At 41.3% G+C, this 23,888-nt stretch overlaps 1 protein-coding gene across 3 annotated transcripts in view; it reads left to right on the forward strand.

Annotated features, from left to right (window-relative positions):
- Positions 1 to 4,624: 4,624 nt before the first annotated feature.
- LOC122777375 (IQ motif and SEC7 domain-containing protein 1-like) overlaps positions 4,625 to 23,888 on the forward strand; it is a 119,394-nt gene continuing 100,130 nt past the window's right edge. For all 3 annotated transcript variants that reach the window (XM_044038570.1, XM_044038571.1, XM_044038577.1), the window contains exon 1: positions 4,625 to 4,924. In XM_044038570.1, the coding sequence (XP_043894505.1) occupies positions 4,662 to 4,924 (263 nt within the window). In that variant the 5' untranslated portion in view covers positions 4,625 to 4,661. The remainder of the gene's footprint in view (positions 4,925 to 23,888) is intronic.

Genomic DNA, 23,888 nt, shown 5'->3' on the forward strand with positions numbered 1-23,888 from the left:
ATTTATATTTAACCAATGGTTAATAACATAAGAATATTTGATGTTTTGCCATGTTAATTTCTTACAGTCTATGGTTAATTTCATCAGGAGGAAAGTACCAAGTGCTAATGGGGGTGTTTTCAGAGCAAACGGAGGCTGTTGAAAGTCGAACCTCAGTTTTCAGACGAGAAAGGCTGTCTCATGGTGAGATAAAGTGGCAAAGTGTAAGTAAACTGTATTTGTAAGAAATCATAAAGTTAACCAGGCAGGGACTTCATTAGGTGATCCTTTTGTTAAGAGGCTAAAATCTGTTTTTCCATCTGTCTGGCAGCTGTGTTATCAGTGAGCGTTCGATTCCCTGGGTGATTCATGGACATTGTAACATGTTCAGCAGTGCACTTTGGGAAGTCAGTGTTGACAGTGTGTCAATACCTCACTCAACCATGCGTCAAAATGTCCAGTGCCATGATTAGAGGGGGGTGACGTCCAGTGTAGGGACTGCTGGTTTTGTAGCTTCTCACTTGGGATTGTTAGTTTGTTTTTGTGTCTTTCTGTTGATAATATTTCATGGATTTGTTTGTTTTAACGGCGCTGACCAGAGGCGGGGGACTCAAGTCACGTGACTAGATCCGAGTCTGAGTCGCAAATATGAGGACTTGGGACTTGCTCGACCGACATTGGTAAAAGACTCGACTCCACTTGAAATGACTTGACTTATGGAATATTTATATTTTCTCAAATATTGAGGGGTGAGCTTTACAATTTGCTGCCTTGTGTACAAACCTGGCAACCCACAAAGGAAGGTAAACTAGGAAATCAGTTGGATGATGGTTTAATCTAATGCTAGTGAACATCTTGTTGGGTCAAAAGCTAGTTATGATAGGCGCACGGAATTAGCCGTTTTTTTATATTTATAGATTATTAACAATTCAGTTGTATGAGACCATTAAGTCGTCCTTACATAGTATGAGTAATATAGTGTTTCTGTAATGGATAAACACTTTTTTTAAGCATATTTCAATGTGGAACATCTGGGAAATCATCTTCATCTTCTATATTTATACGTCTTGACTTGTAACATGCTCGATTCCTGCAAGAACGACTTTGGACTTGCTTGAGACCTCTCCCATCTCTGTTATTGACATGTTGAACCCTATAGGGCCATGGTTTTCGCCCTTCAGGGCTTCAGTTAAAAAAAAGAAAAGAAAAAAAAGATACAATTTCACTTCCACATTTGTAATCAAACAACAATTCATATTTTATTACTTGTGAAATAATTTAAGGTCTTCATCTCAGAGTTGGGCAGATGGAAATGAAACGGTCACCAATCAAACTTAAGTATCGGCCTCTTTACAGCACAGAGAAAGTGCCGCAGTTTGCTTTCTTACACCCCTGGGACTCGGCCTCCTGCTACACCTACAGATCCACTGAACGCTTAAGTCATTTTTGATTCCAGTGCTAGCTCACACTGCTCCCACCTATCATGATCAATTCACCAGAGGGGAGCTACAGCCGTCTGCTGGTGAAATGGCTCTACACAGACAGCATAGTAAACACGTTTGCCTCTGTGTTTACCAGACTGTGCAACAGTGTTGTTAGTGAAATATGCAATGTCATCAACGGCCGCTGTGAAGAGTTTCCCGCGCTGACTTATGGATCCTAATGCACTGAAGAAAATATTAAATAAAACTCTCCACCTTGTTTTGCCTCAAGGAGATTATTAAAATTATTAATTGATTATGAAAATGGAAGGACTGCATCTGCAAAAACTCAATATGAGAGAAATTGGGAAACTTACTCTAGCACAGTGTCATGTTACATTTAATCATTTTGTGTTTTAAAGCTGCAGTAAGCAGAAATTGTTGAGTATAAGAGTATATAGAGTATACATATTGAGTATATAGAGTATAATTCCCATGTTTGTTGCCTTCAGGCAGCCATTAACAGAGTAAGTTTGTGTAAAAACAACTGTTTTAAAGTCTTATTCTTCCTCTGTTTGGTCTAAGACATGATGCTGTGTACTTCATCTGAAAGGGCTCTGTCGAGCAAAACTATCAGACCTGACTGAGGGAGCATTTGTGTACAACAGCAGCAGGGCAGGTGTAGACATGAAGCATATAAGCCGTAAATAAAGGCTACAACCACAGTGCTAAACAGGCACAACAACAATCCGATCCAATTGTATTTGTAAAGCGCTTTAAAATAACCACAGTGGACCAAAGGGCTGGGTTTTTTTTTCCCTTCTCGGTTTCCCAATAAAAGACATAAACGCTCACACATGTGTAAAACAAATAAAATAAATCAAAAGACATAAAACATGGGAAACAATAACAGCCCAGCATCTCAAACTATGTCAAAAGTCATGGATAAGAGATGGATTTTAAAAACAGGACGAGGAAGAAGGCTGATCATTCCACAGGAGCCGCAGCAGTGAAAACACACTCTCCTCTGAGCTCGGGTTTAATCTCTGGCACACTGACTCAGGAGCAGCTGATCAGCTGACGTGAGAGAGCGGGAGGGTGTGTGAGGGTGTAGCAGCTCACAAGAGGTGGGGCGGGGAAAGATCATAAGCAAGCAAATGGAATTGTATGGTAAATGGCTTGTATGGGCAGCCATTGGAGTGAGGCTATAAATGAGGAAGCTGTGCTTGCATCAGAAATAAATACAGGACTGTGGACATCATGCTGTATATGAATGCATCTGCTTATTGTCTTTGTATGTTGGACACTTTCTCACACAAGTAAATTGGTCATCATCAAATATTTGTGACTGAGGCAAGAAGAATATCTCTTTTAATTTGGAAACATGGAGGTCACAATTGCCCCTCAATGCACATTTTGTAATTGGCTGTTCCAAAAGTAAGAACAGCATTGGGAAAGAAAGCATTTAACTCTGGAGTCTAGACTGTCTGTGTTTTATGTAAGTGTGTTTTTATTTGGTTCATTATTTGTTGTCTTTTTTTAAATACTCTAACTGTATTGCTGCTTGGCCAGGTCTCCCTTGTAAAAAGAGAGCTGAGATCTCAATGGACTAAAGTCTTCCCCACAATAGAGTGACGGGTCACAAGTTTGTACGATATTCGACCTTTTACCGAGTGCTTGGTACCACTGATACCAATATAACTGTACATCTTTTCTTTTGCCCAACATAATATTTCATACTTATGTCGCAGCAGTATATATATGTATAAAGTGTATATATTGTTATTGTGCAAGGAGGTAGTCATTAGTCCGATAATACGTTTTAAAGCCAATATCTGCAGATATCTGATATCGTGCCAACAATATAGTGCATCGGTTAGAAAGTTGGTTGTGTCTGTGGTCTGTGCCACAGCCTCACCCTTGGTAAATTGCTAAATATTTTATTAAGGGTGTAATAAAAACACAAACCCTTATATGGACATCCTGCGGGCGTGTGTTTTTTTTCATCTTATGTGTTGTTGAGTCAAAGTTACTCAAAGAGAACTGTGGTCCGCCTAAAAACGTAGGTGTCGGTTCACTTCAAGCGAACCAAATGCAGTGGAAATGGACTACAACGCAGGTGTATTGTGGGTGAACACAACCAAAGCATACGCACATGTAGAACGATAGGCGGGAGAAATGGTGGAGCCCATTGTTGCAGTGTATGTGTAGTATGTTCACATCAGACAAAAAAAAAACCCAAGAGCGAAAGAAAACAGAATTTGTTTTGCATTAACCAACAGAAGTTTTCTTCTTCATTGTTTGCTTTGTCTTCTCCTTCAGTAATTCTTGATGCAGCGCCACCTCAGGCGAGAAGGGGAATGGTGCAACCCCCAATTGACAAATGACCTTTATTGCACATTCTTCTCTTATAGCCTCTGTAAAAAAATACATTTTCACATAGTAATGGGGGGAAAAGGGTTAAAAACCAAGGCTTAACCTGGCTTAAATAAAAAAATAATAAAAAACGAGTATGACTAGTATAATAAAGCAAAACTTACGTACCGCAGCTTTAACCTGTTTAATGTTTTCAGCTCCTGTGACTGTAAAACAGTGATATTTGGTGTAAGTTGCTTGTTTAATAAAGTCTAAATCTTCATGCTGTTTTCTCCTCTATCAGATGAATGAGTGAAGACCATGAAGAGACACTCTCCAGTCCTCTCCGTCCTCCATGAGCCGCAGAGACAAGCAGAGACACTGAGATGATATCACAGCTCAGTGTCTCACTCTGTGCCATGATAATATGCAGGTTCATAAAACTTGGAAGCCCCGCCCCCTCTCCCCCCGCGACAGTCAGACAGCGTCTGTTTACGAAAAGTCACGGGAGCAGCGTGGAGCGAGGACTGGGTCCACGGAAAATGTCACACGGTGCCACCACCAACGGCAGGCGGACTTCACACACGCACACACACGCAGACACCGAGACGGGGACAGAGGGACAGAGGGACAGCTGCGCGCCTGTCATTCACAGCTTGTCACGGACATGTTTGTTTAGTTTCGCGCGGGGGAGACTTAGTGGTGTCACCGGGAGTGTTGTCACACACTCACGGCGCTTCGTGAAACACAATGGCGAGGCGTAAAAGGTGCAACCCTGTGATTTGTTTCGCTTAAAAAAAAAAAAGAAGAAGAAGACACGGAACCAACACCAACACCACACACACACACACGGAACCGCAGCTAACAAGAGGGTGGAGGGGGTGGCAGGGGGGGGCATAAAAAATCATGGAGAGCCCGACGGAGAACCCGAGCAGGGCTGCGGAATATCTGAAGGAGCTGAACAGGATCATCGAGACGCAGCAGGAGTTGCTGGAGAGGCAGAGGGGACGCATAGAGGAGCTGGAGCAGCAAGTGTCCGACTTGTGCGCGGAGAACGTGTGTCTGAAGGAGCAGTACCAGCGGCACCTGGCAACCTGCAGGCTGCTGCAGGGAGGCAGCAACAGCCTGCTCACACTGGGGGCCATCAACGAGCACATCACACCAGACAAGTAAGAATCAACAACAGCAACATCTCATGATAATTAGTTTCCCTTCACGAGACCCAGAGAAAAGTTCCCTTTATTAATTAAAGTGCAGTTGATAGATTAAAGCAGAGATCCGCATTTGCACTTTTGCGTCCTTTCCTTCTACTGATTGGAGGAGAAAATGGGTAATAATGTTGAAGAGCACAGAGAGAGCAACACCGTACACTGTATTCCCTTTACTTACTCTTATCATGATCGTTCGATTTGATTGACTGTAGCTGTCACTGAAACATCTGTGAGATCAGCTGGCATGTGCTTTGTTATTTTGACCCACTGAGGCACCCGTCCAAGGCTCCATCAGGTCTACACATCTGATAGTATGTGATGATTTCTGCTTTGTCATGTTTTCTATTTATCTGACACAAGGTTCTGTAACTTGAAGCAGAAGTGAATACGCGCTGCTGTCCCTGCTCTATATACAGCCCTCTGTGGTCTTTCAGGTTTCATGTGCATTGGCAGGCACATTAATCCATGATGTATGGGAATGCTAACTCCCGACCTCTGGGGAGAAAGGAGTGGAACTTGGGGTGGATGTGTTATGCAGGTATGTTGAGGTCTGGTCCGGTCTGCAGGCCCCAGAGCAGAGCAGAGCAGAGCAGGTGGATACGTAACGTCATAAAACATCATGTCACTGTCGCAGGTAAAAGCCTTGATAGTTAAACACGGCGACTATGTTTATGTGGATCCCAATAATCCAACTACTGCCTTTTATTTTTTACATTTTACATCTAATCTGATTTTAAACTCCAAATGGTCCTTCTAATCTGATTAAGATGTCTACATATTGCTACTAAAATCAGAATACTAATGGTCCCGGGTATGACCCTGTTCCAGTTGAATTCATCAGAAGTCCTAATCAGATTAGTGTCTTAATTGGTTTGTTATCAGAATATTTCTGTTAATTAAAACAAACTCAGTCAGTGATTATGCTTTAAACGACATCAATAATCTGACTATTGTTCTTAATCACTTTCAAAGATTGTTCATAAAATATTCCATTTGTATACCTTTTGACATGTTATAGAATATAGTCTGATCATAATGGTCCTTATAATCTGATTAAGATGTACACACGTTTACATATTGTTACTAAAATCAGAATACTCCACTTCTAAATCTGATTACTGATGGCCCTGGGTATCCAATTAAATTAATCAGGATATGCCATTCATATGGCAGTGTCCTAATCAGATTATTGTCCAACTCGGGATATCAGAATATTACTGTTAGTTGAAGCATAGAGATTATTTGATTATTCAGTTTAAAATGTTCACTTGACCTTTAGACATGTTACAGAACATAATCTGAATTCAGAATTTTAAAAGAGGTCCAGAATTTCTGACAATAGCAATGGCAACTTTACGATAAGAGCTTTAAAGACAAACATATTTAAATGATTATTTTATAAACCAAATTAAGATAATAGTCTGAATAGTACACCGCCATTTAAACATACTTTTCCTTGTAAACTTAAGTCACTAAACAGATTAGGACATGTGGAGTGTTCTGTTTTAGTCGCATTAAATGGACATAATATAGATTAGATTCAGGACTACATAAGGAACATTCTTTTAACAACTCTTGTAAACATCATAATCCGATAATTCATGTCTGACGCCTGCCCCACTTTTCAAGTTTGACTTGATTTTAAAAAGGTAGGCGACAAAAGACACACCAAACTCTGGAAACGGTTTTCAGTGTTTTAATCCTGACAGAACACCAGGAGGACACAAACGGTTTCAGGGAGGAGATTCCACAGGTTTGAGATCTAAAGTGTGTCCGTGTAGAGGTAGCCAGTGTGTTATTCAGACTCTTGTTGTAATCTGGATGCTATCAGAATATCGCCATTCATGCAAACACGATCGATATCTGGATTAATGACCCTGCACCAGGTCTCTGCTGGAGTCCGTGTTTGCAGTGTCTCCAAACCGCCTCAGCTTTGATGGTCCACAGGTTCGGGGTGATTGTGCTTGACCTCTCTCTTGGAGGGGGGGGCGTGTTAGTATCATGGAGATCAGTGACAGGAAATCAATGCTGATGACTCATGGACTGTATGTCTTTGCCGGCTGATAAAACAAGACTCATGAGATAAGGCGAGCCACTGTAACACTGACCTTTAGTGCACTCCCCTTTTATAAATCTCACTCAGGAGTTTTCTGCCCAATTTCCCTGGAAATAATTCCGTCACCATCTCTTATTTTGCACATTCAGTTGCAGTTTCTGAACTGTATTTTAGTCCATGGCTCTGGTGGACTGACACACAGGGAGGAGTCTGTGATTACCTCAATGAACGCTACGATATGTGACGAATATTAATAATTGCGTTACGTTGTGAAAGATATGGATTTCAGATTTGTTGAGCGGAGAGCAGTTGACGAAGAATGCAGTATTCTCAAGATGAATTTAAAGAATCGCAAAGGTCACAGTGCTGTCGCAAGGGAGGGATTCAAATGTTAGGGACTGTCTCGCCACTCATTTCTTGCCACTTAAATACCAAGGTCAGGGAACAGCTGGAACGGCGTATCAGAGCAGATGTCCTCTGAACATTTACTGGAAGTTTAAAAATCATGTACTGACATCATCTTGAGCTCCGCTGACTTGTTGTTTTTATCCATGCTGGCTGGTCCTGTGAGTGAAAAGAAAAAAAATCTAATTTAACTAAAAAAAACAAAATGCCTGATTGCTCATTGAAATTCTGAGAGCTTGAAGTAGTGCCTTGTGTGTGCAAAGGCCAGTTGGTTGGTTAATCCGCTCAATTTACTCTGGTTTAACGCCTTAATACTTGAAATTCATTTGCAAAATGTTCAAACCACTTGACAAAGATAATTATTATGAAGATTGTCAGATTATTGAGGATTTGGGTGAGTTTTCGGCATGTTTTTGCATCAAGGTAAGACAGTAGTGTAGTGAACATGAGTGAATGGGTAAACCGCTGATAAAGAATGTGTTTTTATATCATTATATTACATTGGTTTTGGAGTAATGTAATGTTAACTGTGGCTCTGGTGCATTATAAGCCCCTTTTCCACCTACGGTCCCAGCTCGCCTCGCCTCGGCACGGCATGGCATGGTTTAGGTTGGTTTTCCACTACAAAAAAGTACCTACTCAACGTGGGAGGAGTCCTTACTGCACTGCTGCATGAAACTGCCGTGACTTTGTTTTACACGCGACTAATTATTGGAGATTAACCCACGTTTTTAGGATTGTTAAGTCTTTTTAAAGCCCACATAGACCGGAAGCTCCAATTAACGCTGCGTTTGTGTGTGTATCTGCGTCATTACCTCGTTTATGAAACCCTAAAGTTTCAGAACAAACAGTTCAGCCACTGCTGAGAAAATAGTGTTGTATTGTTTTCCTGGGCTCTGCGAAGCGGATCGGCACTTCCTTAATTTGATGTCGTCATCAGAAATCCTCACCACTCCTCTCACCACCGTAGCGCCTCCTGGTGCGGGCACTCGTCCGGGCACATCCGGTTGCGTACATTCAACCGCAGAAGAAGAAGAACTACTCTCGTTGTAGCTGCTGAGATGCAGAGCATCCACCGTGCCAGAGGGGGAGCTGTGAATCTGAGAGCTGGCCTATCTATTACGTCACTTCCAGGTACCTGGCCAATCATAGGACAGTGGGAAAGCTCTCGTTGGCTGGCCAATCACAACACAGTCCACATTCTAGGGGTGTGGTTTTGGTCTGAAACAGCACGGCTGACGAGAGCGTCAGTGAGGAGATATTTTGATCGGCTCGTTTGCAGCGATTAGGAGGTTTTTAACCATGAAAACAAGTTAATATTTGTAAGTAGACCTCCATAACTAACATATCTGTGTGATACAAGCATTCTATGTCACCTTTAACTGATCTACAGTTCGGCATAGTTCGGCTTGATTCTTACCAGGTATTATACTAGTGGAATTACAACTTAACTGTGCCTTGCCGTGCCGAGGCGTGTAGAGCCGGTGCAAACAGGCCAATAGAGCCATATTTTTTTGACACACCTAATAAATCCCAAACTGGAGAGAAACTGTTTCCAGTCTAGACTCCATAGTTGTCATTTTTTTTTTTTCACATTTTCACAGACACTCTTTTCCCCAAGAGAGTCTCATATATAATGTGTGAAGAGTAGAATCTCTGCGTTTGCTTTACATGGTCCTGAATTTGTTATGAATTGCTCTGCAAATCCTCAAAGACTCCTCTAAAGTCTCAACTGAATGAAAATAATGCTCACCGCCTGAACCATAATAATAATAACAACCAAAGCTAATGAGTTGTTTTCTACATAGATAAGGAAACAGTTGCAACTCGGCTGATGAAACTTTGCTCAAAGATAACTTTTTACACTTTTTTGTTTACCCCAGGTTTTTTTTTTTTTTATCTTTAAGAAACTTTGCATCCCTAATATATTGTAATACATGAGATGCACAATGAGGATTATGCTCATGCAGCTTCAGCACAGGGTCATCCTGTATTGCTGAGCAGGGCGAAATCTCATTTTGGGTGCTAGACGAACCGAGTCCACCTGCTGCTGACGCCTTTGAGCAATCACAACTTCACGTAAAGTAAATGTTGACGCTCCCTCTGACCAAAAGAAAAACCAAACTGCTGAGGAGGGCTGTTATGGAAATGGGAGGCTGTATGGCTGAATATCAATCATTTCTGCAAACAGCAGAGGCACACAAAACCGTCACACATCAGACCTTCAGGGTTTTTAACCCTTTGACACGTTTGCACGAGAGCATTTCAACATCAACGTAAATACGCGATGCTTTCTGAAAAGCTGAGAAGTTGCGAGTCAAAGCACAGCGTGTGGTTATTACGGCAATTTCATTCGCGCCGTTGCAGGAAGCCGGTGAATCAGCGTCTTTGTCACCAGAGAGGAGAGAGTTGGAAAAAGTTTGGCCTGTTTTTGGACATTTAGACAAAGACTGAAACATGTGGGTTTTTTTTTTATTATTTCAAATTGTTAATACACTATTTCAACATGCATTCAGTTGTAAATAACTGCCAGATATTGAAAGTTATTTAGTCCTTACAGGATAATTTTCACACACTCTCAAGTCCACTGAGGCCTCAGTTATACAGTAAACGTTGTAAACCGCTCACAGGTGTACTGTATTTGGTCAGTTTATGCCACTTGTGTTAAGTCTGAACAAAGAATTTTCTGAAATCTCAAAATAACACATATGAACGTAACTGATGGAGGCAGCAGTGAAAACAGATTTTCCCTGTGGATTCTGGTGCGACTCTACTGAGTGAGTGTCCAGCTGGAAAAGGCTGTCTAACGGCAAGAAGAAACAGTGAGAATGTTCCTATAATGTCATAGACCGGAGCAGACTTAGAATCGTATTACATGAGCCGTTTAAAGTGGATAAAATCTGTTTTCCCTTCTGTCCCTGCTGGCAGTGCAGAGCAAGTGTCCGGTCTCAAGCTGGTTCTTGGAAACATCGCTGCGCTCGGCGCCGTGCGATAATATGTTGAATCTGTGTCTGAATCTCCGACAACCACATTCCCGAAAACCATCAACTGTAGAGAGGTTACCTTACACAACCTCTGTGCAAATCCAGCCTGTGTGCAGTAGGTACTAGCATTTGTTGTTTTGGTCTTGGCATGTTTACTCTCAGGCGCGTGTGATGTCGAATATCTTTGGGATTCTGTTGCTGTCACACTGCCTTTTCTTGCCTGTTTTTGCCAGTTTTAAATCCATTACTTGCGCTCTCTTGTCGGCGCATGCAGATTTCCACGCAGCCTGTGGTGAACTTCGTAGTCATATTATGTTTCACTCTCAAAGGGGATCTTCGTACAAGTTCCCATATCTGCGTCAGTTTCAGGCTCTTATTGTTCTCTGCTTCCTTTTTCTTTTCAGTTCTTGTTTGTCAGCTGACAGCAAGTGCTTACATGCAGGAACTCTATACTTTTTTTCCACGTTAGTCATCCTGTGCTGTTTGTTCAATACTGTATACGGACAGATTTGAGCCGTTCTGTCAGTTAATAAGTCAGTAATAAGTGATGGAACGGAACAGGTAAAGGAAGTTGTTCCGCTTCACAATAACTGACCGTGGATGAAATAAACCCTCGGTATCATACATTCGGTCGTCTGCTGTGGAGAGAAGGCTTTTGTTTCCCTGTGTATTTTGAACAGTTTGTCCCTTTGCTTTGTTTTTAGACACAACGTGCAGCGAGAATGAAACTTGATGCTCCACTGATGGTGAAACCTGTGCTGCAAACTCAACACATTTGACTGTAGAATTCTGCAGAACAGGTTGCTGGATAACGTTGTTGGTCAATGGAAATCATCTTGATGTGAACTGACCCTCATGTGGATCGATAGACTTATTTAGCCAGGTGATAAAACAGAATCCCCTGGATGTGGTTAAACCGGCAGAGTGAGAATCAGCTTTGTACTTTCCACGCACAGTCAAGTTGATTAGCTTGATCATGCTGTTTAACTGGTCCTTGTATACAAGCACTAGTCGGGCTTTGATTTATTGACTCAAGTGTGTCCACCTCTGCTATTCTGCACTCAAGAAAATGATATAGGTCACTATTCTTGGCTTTAAATCGTAGTTTTATATTCTTATTACTCAAAAACCCAAGTTTTTTATATCAACTTTATTTAATCGTGTTGTTTTAAAGTAAAAATATGCAATGTCAGATTAACTTGGCTGTGTAAGTTTGCCCAAATCGTTTGGTTTCTTGTTTAGCTTGTGGCTAATTGTTAGCACGCCATTTGAAGTCTTCCTACCATCCTTTAACTTATAAAATATTCCATCCTTGAAGCTGGTAGAGCATACAAAGAGGTCTTGCCTGAATTTCCTGATGTTTTTGTTGCTGCTGTCTTATGGGCGTGTTTCCATCGAGTGGAACGGTTTTGTTTTTGTATGGTACATATTTTTTTTTGCGTTTCCATTCGGGACCAAAATAACTGACCCCTACGGTATGTTACGGGTGGAACTAGACCCACGACAGTCGTGTTGATTGTTGTGACTCAGATTCTTGTCCATGTTGTAGTAATTCAGCTCCCAATCGCAATGATCTCAGTGTTTACATGCATTTTAAGAGTTCTATTTTAGTCAGACTAACCAAAGTGGGTCTAACACAAAAACCTACATTCTTTGTGTTTACACTCTCTAAAGCTTAAGTGTAAGTCAGCGTAAACAGATGGTGGATGTAGCACTCAGGCAAGAATTAGCAATCACACACATATCAGGTTTCTTCTCTTCATGGCTCCTGAGTCGCATGCCTTGTCAGCCCTTTAGACCGGCAGTATTTATGCTGACCATATGCAGGTTTCCCTCCTAATGGTCTTTGTATTTAACAGCCCTCTGCAGTTACTTAAATCCCTTGCGCTCACGTTGGAATTAAATGACAGGTGCAAGATAGACTTGCACAGTTTAGCAACACACAGTAGTGATAAATGACGTCTCAGCACTTAAGTCAAGACCAACTTAAACATGTCAGTAGACTTTTTGGTCAGTGGTGACGGCTGTTATGTAGTGTAGTGTAACAACAAGTTACAAATGAATAGCACAAGGACGTTCTGGCTAAAGTCAGTAGAGGTCGATCAGTCGTGACCTCTGTGGTTTAAAGACCGTTTAAAAAAAGTGGATGTGATGTTTTGGTTTGGAAAGTGAAGCAAATGCAGAAGTGCCCGAAACCCGCATTCAGTGGCCCACAGGGGAGACTCCGTAGATAACTCTACATATAAAAGAGTTTCTGGTCTCACTTAGAGCTGAATTAATGGATTATTAATCGATTACTAAATTAATCGACAACTATTTTGATTATCGATAATCCGTTTGAAGTTTTTTTTCGTGATTAAAACAAGATTTCAGATTGTTTAAGCTTCTTAAATGTGAATATTTTCTTCATTTCTTTGCTCTGGATAACAAAGAAATCATTCAAAGTGAATCATTTTGGTTTGTGGACAAAACAAGACATTTGAGAACATGGTTTGAACATGGTCCAGGTTTGACCAACACCGATTAACATTTTTAAGGTTTTCTGATATTTTATGGACCAATCGATTTAATCGAGAAAATTATCGACAGATTAATCGATTATGAAAATAATCATTAGTTGCAGCTCTCGTCCCAGTCAATACTTTCAGGTCTATTCTATTTTATTTATAATAAAATAGATGATAAATCAGGTTATGCTTTAGGGCAGGGGGACCTATCGCCCTTTGTCAGCTGAGATTAGAAAACCTGAAATCCCTTGAGAAATTTAAGTTACCGACATCTGTCTCAACACCTTGAGGGGAAATTCCTTTTCATCCCCTGGACTTGGAAGATGACTTGACAGAGTTTTCGGCGTTTAAAGAAGGTCAAAGTCACCATGTCAAGGAATTATACTTAAAACCTGGAGTGGAACCCTAATTAATAACTAAATAATGTTATTGGTAAAACTTGTGTTGGGGTTATAAATATCTGCTGTGTAAAAGGTCTATTAAACCAGGTTTATTCAAGACATTACATGCACATGTTGTATGAGTTAAACACGTTGCCATTTTGCTAATATATAAAATTTAAATTAGTATAAATCCCAGTAAGTGATAAAGTACAAGTAATCTTTATTGAATGACAAATCACAGCCAACGCCAACACTGACCCTCTTAATGCATTGATGGAGCTATAATGAATAATTTAGTGCTGATGTAAAAGCAGCAAAAGCTTTTGAGTTGTTGGTTCTTTGCCAGAGCTTGGCCAGGATTTGTGGCCAGAACTTGTCGTGTCTCTTTTTGTGGAGGAATTTCGCGCTACTCGTTTCTTCAAAATTACAGGGGGAAGTTTGTATGGCACATATTTATATACATCCTAAGCTGCACACTCGGGAGGATTCTGCCTAAAGGCACGTTTGTCAAACACACCCAGTCACTGAACCTTGACGTAATCCATCATTGAACCTCTTTTTTTTCCTTCAAGTCTTAGATGTTCAGACGGTTTGCAGAAAATATTTGGACTTTTCCTGATGATCCTTTCAACATGGACATTGTGGGACCAGGTGTGTTGCTCAGGACATAATGTGTCATTCAAATCTCAGAAAATTATGAGTAAAAGTTCCTCACACTTGGTTTCTCTTGGCCAAAAATGTTTTTTTAGAATGGTTTGAATTCAGTGCACTGGTGTTTGACACGATAAAAGATGAATGATGATTTATGAAAGTTTAGTTTGAACAGGTATCTGTCAAGCAATACTATCAGACTAGACTGAGGGAGCGTCTGTGCGCATACGATTCAGGAAACTTCATTTATGCCCCTGGGGCAATTGAGAAGGCAGAGAGCGTCACATACAGGCACATTTACACAGAACAAGGACATTGGGAGCACAGTGGTGGGAGGGGCCAAGAAGCATTTGTCTCATCAATCAGTTTAAAGACCAATTTTCCATGGGCGGTGCTTTGTGTTGTTCGTCATGTTTGCAGCCGCCTCGCTTTACTAGCACAATGTTGCTGGTGCCTCCATCGCTTCCTGTGTGCTTGCGTAAACGTCACCTGGTGACATGAGATTCACACAATGTGCTGCTTTTCCTTGCCTCGTAGGATTTATTTTTATATTTTTGGGTTTTGGATTGACATTAGGATGTTTTCTTGGTCTTTTGCTGGACCTATAAGATCATTTTCTTCTAGCTTTGTAGGTTAGGAGTACAGTGTATGTCTTACTTCAGGGTTTTGGTATAGTTCATTCATCTCTTTGAATCTCTGACTTACGCAGACACAATGGGGACACACGCCAGTGGAGTTAATAGTCATAGGATTAAATCAATAGATATTGAGGGACTTGATACAGGTTCTTTAGGTTGTCGATCTTGGCTCAGGGTGAATTATCCCCCTTAAGTCACTGGTGGTTTTATTTCGCCCTCCTGTATTCTTTATAGTGCCCATCACTTGACTTTGCTGCTCTAATTTGCTGCGGAGGAAAACCTCCACTGCCCTCGCTGCCTCTCCTGCATGGACTCTTGACAAGTGGAGATTGTCAAGTTCATAAATAGTTCACCCCCAAGCCAAGGTAGCCAGCTTTAGCGTGTGTTTAGGGAGCCCTCGGCAGGAAATAATAGCGCGGTGGAGAGAGCTGCTGCTGCTTCTTCTGGCTGCCGGCATTCACTCATTTACCCAACGATCTGCTGAACAATCAGTGTGCCAAACTAAATTTATGAGCGCATGAACTCCCACTCTCCAGCTAAATCCCCCCTCTAATGAAATACTCCTGATAAATAAACGTCTTCACGGGAATGTTTTGCATTCAGTCCCCCTATAAATCTCACGCAATGGCTAAAGGCAGATTGCAACTCGCACTGGAAAACAAATATAGGCTGCCTTCCTTGGTCTGTCATGGACAGTGCTCCCCCCCCAATCAGCCCCATTAAAAGTGAGCTAAGGTTGTTTTTCTTAGCTTTCATGTAGCTGCTTGTCCCAAGAGAAAGGATCATGATAGCTTTAATGAGCGCCGTTACCTCTATTGCTGGTAAAGGCCACACTGAGGGGGGGTCGGGTTGAACGTCTTTAGTGATAGGCGGGCACACTGATAACGTTTAAATCAGCCAAACTGATGCAAAGTTTTAACAAGCGAGACCTGCAAATGATTCAACGTGGCACTGGATGATAATGATTTTCAAATTACAGGACGTTTGCGGGATAATGCGGCGTCATTTCAGTTCTCAAAAGAAAGCGCCGATCTTTAGATGGCGATCAGCGTGAGAGCGTTTACGCCGAGCTTGAGAGAGAAATCAAAAAAGTAAAAAAAAAAACAGGATCTCTGAGCCTCATTGTCATTCCACGTGGACGATCTGCAAACAGAGACTTGCTGGATAAACAGCTGCTTGTGTGTATTTGACAAACATCCATGGTTTTAGCAAAGAAAAATGGCAAGTCATTGGAAAGAATTGCAGATTCGCTTGAATCTAAATGGTTTTACGATGTTAAAGGTTCCCTCTGGATGTTGTACTAAATTGGTACGGTTGCTACTACACTCTTTTGTATTTTCAGCTTCCCATCTTCCCTATTGATTTAATTTTTTTAATTTACCAGCATTAGAAGATTGTGTGTGTGACTCACTTTGGCCTCTCTTTGCTAAATGTAGTGGAAACACAGAGTCTTTGCTTTATTTAAGTTTTTGAACAGCAGACATATTAGAACAATGGTGTAAAGAAACGGACAAACTGTCCTCTGCAGTCCTATTTTTGAATGAGAAGAACTAAAACGCGGTGGGAGAGGAACCCTCTTTTTAGGCAATCCTTTCATAACATAGATATTATCTACAATATTAATCCATTCCTGTATTATGTCACACAAGTATTTGTCAGTGTCAACATTTCCCTAAAAATAATGTCACTAAATGCAAGGGCTGTAAGTGTAGTTGCAGGTGAAGTGTGTAACACAAGCAGCGCCACAAAGACGCGCACAAATACAACAGTACGACAAGAGCGAGGCAGTGTTGTGGCAACTTCTCGACACTTGTTACGGTTAAATGTTGCTGCTACTTCATCACGACACTGTTGGCAGCAACACTTTCTGCAGATAAATCCAATTTAGGTTATTGTAAAAGATAGAAAGCCCTTCATTACAGAGAAGTGTGAGATTAGAAGTACACACTTCTTCACCGCTCTTGCATTCAGGTGTCCTCGGCACCAAATTATAGAGAAGTAGTAGAATAAATAAAGTACCAGCATTGATAAGCAGTATCAGTATGTACTGTATCAACAGTCTAATAATACTGCTGCTTAGTCGAGTGGTACTAAGAGACATATTATAAAAAATTGTTTTCTATAAAAGGACATTTGTATCATTTACACAAATGTGTCAAAAAGCTTGAAATTAAGGGCTTTAATTATTATTATTCCAATTTTTTGGCAAATTGGTTCCATACAAGTGAATAATTTATATAAAACTAACATCAGTAAAACGGCACATCCACCAAAACGTTTACTAGTGTTCGATTAAAATAGCGACCAACTGACTTCCTGTCTTATCTTCCTTTGTGGGATTTGAAGTGTTGAATTGAATGTCAGATAGTGGTGTTACTCGGTTGCCAGGTTTGTAACGTAAATATAAGTGAAGTCATTTCCAGTTATTTTAATCAAGTCTAAGTCGAGTCCCGCACCTCTGACATTTTGAGATATAAGACATATGATTAACGCTGATTAACGCCTTCGTCCTGCAGCTTTAATGCTAAGAGAAGTTCAGAGAAGACAGTGTTTCCTTTACATAGTTTGTATTATGGTTTGTCTCTCTTTAAAAAAACAAAAACAATAAATAAATGAGTCAAAGCAACAAAGACAACTTCCTTTGATAGGCACATACTGTATAACATTTACTATATTATCTGATTCCGGTATTCCTTTTCTTCCCTTTCATTCCTTTTCCCCGTCTTTTATCGCCACAAATTGGGATTAACAATAAAACAGTGCATTTGGCCGGCCCACAAGGCCAAAGTATCCCTGCTTGTTCTATATTTCTTCACAGTTGAACCAATTATCCGCCTCGCAGCTGTCAAAACCAGCTGATGCAGCAGCTGAATCGAAGGCAATTTGTAGCGCCGTACCTGTGGAGAGCTGTTTGAAAGGCTGCCACGGGTTTTCTGCCAAGTGGGAGTGGGGCGTGTGTGTGCGTGTGTGCGTGCGTGCGTGCGTGTTTGTGTGTATCACTGATGAGTTGGAGGCTGAGTCAACAGCTAAACACTGATGTGGACACACATCTTCTTTGTCATCGGGGTCAGAAGTGAATCACATGACTTCCTCAGGCCGTTGGCAGCCGCCGTCGAGGCCGAATTGCAGCTTGGAGTCATAAACAATGCACTCGAGTGTTTTTTGCGTGGCTTTAACGTTGTGTTTCTAAGTGGATCACGTTTATTGCTTCTCGTAGCTGTAATTTGTTTCCACGCCGGGTTGCCAGCGTGCTCCGTGTAACTCTGACTTTACAAGAGGTTTTGTGTGCAACACTTTTAATCCAACAATATGTTTAGGAATGCAAAGTGAGACTTCCCTTTTATTCCACTTCCTCTGTTCAGTCAGCTGCAGTCAAGGTTGGAGAGAGGACTTTCCGCCTTTGTAGCACGTCAAGAGCTTTAAGGATCAGATATAAGAAACTCCGATCTTATTGAGGTCAGACTTAAAAAGTCCTAAATTTGTTTTCACACCCGGAGACAGAGCGGGAGTTTGTTTAATGCCGTCCTTTTGGTAAAATCAGCCAGAAATAACAGCGTCATATTTAGTTCAAAATCCAATTTCAGATTGCAGCTTGTCATGCGTAAATGAAATGTCTTTCAAATGCTCAGCAACAACAAAGGTGCCTTTTGTCAGCTTGATAACAACAATTGGCAAAGCGTCGGGCTGTTTTGCAGCCTCAGGTTCATCATTTTTAACACTGCCGTTTTTTAGTAGGTAAGTCTGATACTGACAACACAGTGGGCATGTGTGTGTGTGCAGCGTGTGACGGCCGCGTGGCTGATTTGTCGCGTCTCCTGAAACTGTTTGCACGTCTGCTGCAGAGCTGCTGCTGCTACTCTGTTTTACAACGGAAGTTTATCTTTAAAACTGCCATAATATAGTTTTAAAATAAGCCTCTGTACTCAAATAAACACCATGTCTCTTCAGAATAGAGCCACACATCTGCCAGGGCTGCACATATTTCATAATAGAAGCCAAAAAAAAATGGATAAAAGCAAGAGTGATTTGAATTTAGTGATCCCATGATAATCACTTGATGCATGATTGTTGGATAAAAGGTTTGAATTTGAACTCCTCGGCCAAGTTCAAAAGCGACTGGGATTCGAGGCCCGGTCGGAACAAGGGTCTTTCTGCATGGGACTTGCCACAGTCCGAAAACATGCAGATTTGGGGATTATGCAGATTAACGTAGGCGTGAGAGTGGATGGTTGTTTGTCTCTATGTGGCCCTGTGATGGACTGGCGATGTCTCCAGGGTGCACTCCGCCTATCGCCCTATGTCCGCTGAGATTGTGACCTCGGGCTGCAAACTGACAATTATTTTCACAATCGATGAATTAATCAAGGAATTGTTTGGTTCAGGGTTTCTCAAACCGAGGAAAGGACGATGTTCTCAAATGTCTTGTTTTGTCCAAAAACCAAAAATTCAGTTTTAATGAATTTTTTTGTCGTATGGAGCAAAGAAACCAAAAAATATTCACATTTAAGAAGCTAAGATATGGTGACCCTCATGTGGAGGAGAAAGTGGTAGAAAATGGATGGAAACTAAGCTACTTTTCTCATAGGCGTGCTTAAAAACTGACCAGTTGAGATGCCCCCTGCTGGCCATTCCTGAGAACAGAGTTTTCTCATCACTTCGTAGACAGCAAGACTACATCCAGTTTTTTTTTTTTTTGTCTACCGTCTATGGAAAACAATAACAATGAGAGTCAGTATATCAATTTTTAAACCCTCAACTTCCCCTGCTGGTGCATTTCATGGTATTTGTCTATAAATACTATATTGGCATGGTGGAAGGAGGACAGTGGAGTTTTATTTTTTTTTATTTGTCCGTTTCCAGCAGTATATGTGTGTGTGTGTGTGTGCTGTATGTAGGGACAGACAGCCAGCAGGAGGGTCACGCACCAGTAACTCCTTGAAGATTCATAATTTGCGAGCACCGTAAGAAGCAAACCACGACACAGACGACTGCGCTGACTCATTAGATCTGCTTAGCCGGACACATTTCTGCCTGTAATTAGCTGCTGATTAATACAGATCATTTAGGTCTCAGTAATATGGACACCAGTACTGAGGAGCCTAACACATGATTAATGCTTTTTCATTTATGCACTAGACCGAGAGAAGGAACCTTACACCAAACTGGTGGGGGAAAAAAAAGATCTAAACACACACAAACGCATGTCTTTAAAGAAGCGAGAACAAAGTCCACACACCGCAGAGTAAGAAAGAAAGAAATGAAACGGTGACGGTGAAGATGAAATACTGTACAAGAATGTCAGGCTTCTTGTTCCTCTGAGGAAGCCGTCAGTGTGAGTGAGCTGTCGTAGCAGACTGTGGGGTTCGAGCCATTCATCATTCAGGTGACGTCGTCGCGAGCGGAGACAAGAAACGCCGCGTGTTTGTTTTGTTTCCCACAGGAAAGTTATGTAAATACAGTTTAGATGTGATTTATTCTTTCTCATCGCAGCTGGAAGGATTTTGTTTGCTTGAAGTTTTTTCGTGGTTGTCACTTTTGCCTGCACATGGCACAGTGTACTGTGTACAGTGAAGCCTGTGACTGTTTTGGGTCAGAGCTTTGCATTTAAGCCCTTTTATTTAGGGACATTTAGTAGTTATAGAGGTCGTTTTATAGTCAAAGATGAGGCAGACGTCCTCATTTTAACTTGGTTGGTTTTATTGGCACTTAAATGTAAAAGAAGATGATCAGAACGAGTCAATGCAGCATTAAAAAAAACTGAAAATCTGAAGTAAAACCCACATACATGGTACGGATAAATACTGTTTGTATATCTAATGAAATCTTTGATAATCAACACTGTGTTGAAGACAAAACCAGAATCAAATAATGCGTTCCTAGATGGAATTAAGCGTCATGGAAATTGATTTTTTAAACACTAGAATAACAGCAACAAAAAAAACAATAAATAAGAAATAGGGAAAAGGACTCAATCATTCCTGTTCAGCACAGCACCTGGCCTCATCTGTTTTACTCCACTACTGTGGCCTTGAGGTATTGTAGAATAGAAAGTGAATGTTATTGATTTGTGTTGAAAAAATAAAAAGAACCAGAGAATTACATGTTAAGAACCTTTTAAAACTTTCTTGCAAGTCACTGCTCATTCGAGCGTGCTGGTTTTATTTGTCCGAGCAGGTGATTGCAGCCTCTTTTTAGGATCGCGGCAACGGACGGAAAGTTACACGTCGTTACCTCCAGGAGGAAGCTTGTGGAATTAGATCATTGTCAATACAACACTTTTTAAGATTTAAACAACTCGTTCTCCAGGTTTTGCCTGTCGACATTCGACAAATATCTAACGTTTGTCAGATTATAACTTCCAGACGGACACCGACTCCAAGTCTGTGGAGATTTCCGGTCAGTAGCCAATCAGCAGGCAGCTTCCTAAGGCCCGCCCACAAACAAAAACAGATCAGGGAGTGAAAAGAACAAGTGTATTTTCAAAACAATAATATTTTTTATATTTTTGAATGATTTAATCGATATTTTATTTGCTTCTTAAAAAGTGTTGTTTGAAAATATTGACAACAATCCCATTATCCCAGATCCTTAAATAGGTAACTATTTACCTCTTTAATCCAACAATCAACAACCAACAATCGTGGTTTATTTTGAGTTGTTGGAGAAAGAAACACATCGTCCGCTGTGGACGGCTTAAATAACCTGTGTGTTCAGTGTGCGCTGCAGTAAATAATAAACCCTTGTTCTAAACAGAAGGGTCGGTTTACATAAAGACAACAACAGTGACCTATTAGTATAGAATGGTGGTGTAAACTGTACTCAGGATTAAACAGGGAAAAACAATCAGTGGGTTTATAATTACATTCGCAAGCAAGTCTTTCCTTGAAGGCGTGGACGATTTACGGTACGAGCACCATGAACGTGCACTAAAAATAGACTTCTGACAGAAATGGGCGTGGGCGGGGAGATGAAGATGTTGACATGTCAATCACTGCTCGTCTTTGTGGCCCGTGGTGTATAATGTTCCAGTTCATTTGACGCGAGACAGGAAGCGGCGATGAAACGAGCAAACGGGTGCATTTCTGCGCTTGTGTCCAGTTGCACTTACGCTGGCAGAAAGGCAGGGCTGATAACTCGGGAGTCAGCATTTTTCTTTTTTTGTACTGGGTGTGTCCTCTATGTTTCCTCTCTGATAACAGGAAACTGTACTCATTACATCATCTGAGCCACGAGAAAAAGTGTAGGCACAGTGTACAGAATATCACACTCACACACTAAGATACAGGACAGGTGGAAGACTTTTATTCTGTTGGGCGTCATGAGAAAACAGAATGCCGCTCCCGTTAGATGTGAGCATGAAGATACACACGTTTATATACAACAGATGAACCAAAGCATCTCTGAAATGCTCTGCTGATATTAAAAGACTTGTCTGGCTCCCTATTTAGAGGGTTGTGATGTCACATGTCACACAATTCAAGCACCTTCAATGACCCACGTCATTGTACATATTGAGGGCATTTTTTTGGGCAAATTCAAGGACCCGTGAGAAGCCTGGGTGAAGGAGTTTCCCCACTATGAGTTCCATCAGATCAACATGGTGTAACGTTATTTGTAAACTTGTGCTTTCACTTTCACAGTTTCACTTTCCTTTGACTCTCTCATGACCATCATGATATTTTATTGATTTTATGGCTGTAGAATTGTTCAAAAAAGTTCAATGAGTGAGTGCTTCTGCCCCTTTTTTCCAAGATAACTTTCACTTTCGATATCTGGCAGTTATTCAAACGGAATTACGGTACTGAGAAGCTGACGTCGCAGAGGTGTGACCCGTCGGTGAATCTCGTCTGTGATTGGATGGTCGTTCTGCGGAGGTCCTGAGGGGCTACTGTAGTGACAAATATATGGGTGCAAAGCTCTTTTTCTCTGCTTTCCGGTATCCATCCATCCATCCATCAATCCATCAATCTTCTACCGCTTGATCCTCCACATGAGGGTCACGTGGGGGGGCGCTGTGTCGATCTCAGCTGACATAGGGTGAAAGGTGGGGTCACACCCTGGACAGAATTGAATCTTCTTGATATCACAAACGGTCTAGGAGTTACGGTAATGAAATAAAATAATAGTTTTAAACATCCTAGAGGAAACACCTTAGTTATCGTGAATTATTCTGTATTATTATGAATTTTTGTGCCAAATTCATATTCATACATTCTGAAAGATCTGTTCCGTTTCGCCTTTAAACCATTTTTCTCTAAACTTGTACAAAATGCGTCGCAATTTATCTCCAATCCGATACATAATAACACTCCCGGAGGTCTATTGATTCTCTTTCATTCAAATAAGCGACTGTTAAAAGTTGTGCTACACTGCAGGTGTAAACAAAATAAATAAATAAAAATAATAATAATAATAATAAAGGCAAGAGAAAGTAAAGTTAAGTAACCATCTGCCACATGCAGCTTTCAATTTAAAAAGCCTGTGGCTCTAAAATTTAGAGACGAAACTCCTCCGATGTCCAGCTGTCACCTGCCCAGGTGTCTTGTTTCTGCAGGACTAGGGAGCTGTCCAGGGTTCTGACCACGTCTTCACTCCTTGCTTGGTCTGCGTGAGTGGATGGGAGGCGGCTTAAAAGATGACAATATCAGTCAAAAGATTTGGTTCAATCCTTTTTTTTTTTTTTACAGTGATGCATTGTACACGCAGCGATCGATAGCTTCGGTAATTGCCGCTGGATGTGGTCTGCAGCAATGTGTGTCAATGAATCTCATCCTGCCGCTGCATCCTATTGACCCAGCTCTCATTTTCACCCCAGCTGGATCCCACAGTCACACTGTGGTCTGCTCTAGTAAACACACCAGCGCTGTGAGGCGCGCTCACTGCTTTATGGCATAATTACAGGACGGCTGTGCATTTTCTTTTTGCTGAGGTGCCAGATAACTGCAAGACGGTCAAGAGAAAAGCAAAGAGTAAAATAACAAGGACAGATTAGAAAGGAGGGGGGGATGACAAATGATGTAATCCAGAGGATCAGAAAAGCACTTCACTCCCTCCCGTTACCTAACGGTGGAGCCCGTCATTGCGCTGTCTTTTCCCCGTGAATACCTCATTGTTTCCCACTTGTGAGAAGATGCGACAAGAGTGGATCATAAATTTGACACTTTACTGCTCCTCAGAGCTGGAGTCCATGGAACAGGCTGCACTTTATTTCTGTGCGGTGGACAGAGAAGAGAGCATGTCCTCCCACTGCTGGAAAACCTTTTACTGCAGCCTCCAAACTTTTGAAAATGAATGTATG

This window comes from Solea senegalensis, linkage group LG11 (assembly GCF_019176455.1).
Source record: "Solea senegalensis isolate Sse05_10M linkage group LG11, IFAPA_SoseM_1, whole genome shotgun sequence".
NCBI lineage: Eukaryota > Metazoa > Chordata > Actinopteri > Pleuronectiformes > Soleidae > Solea > Solea senegalensis.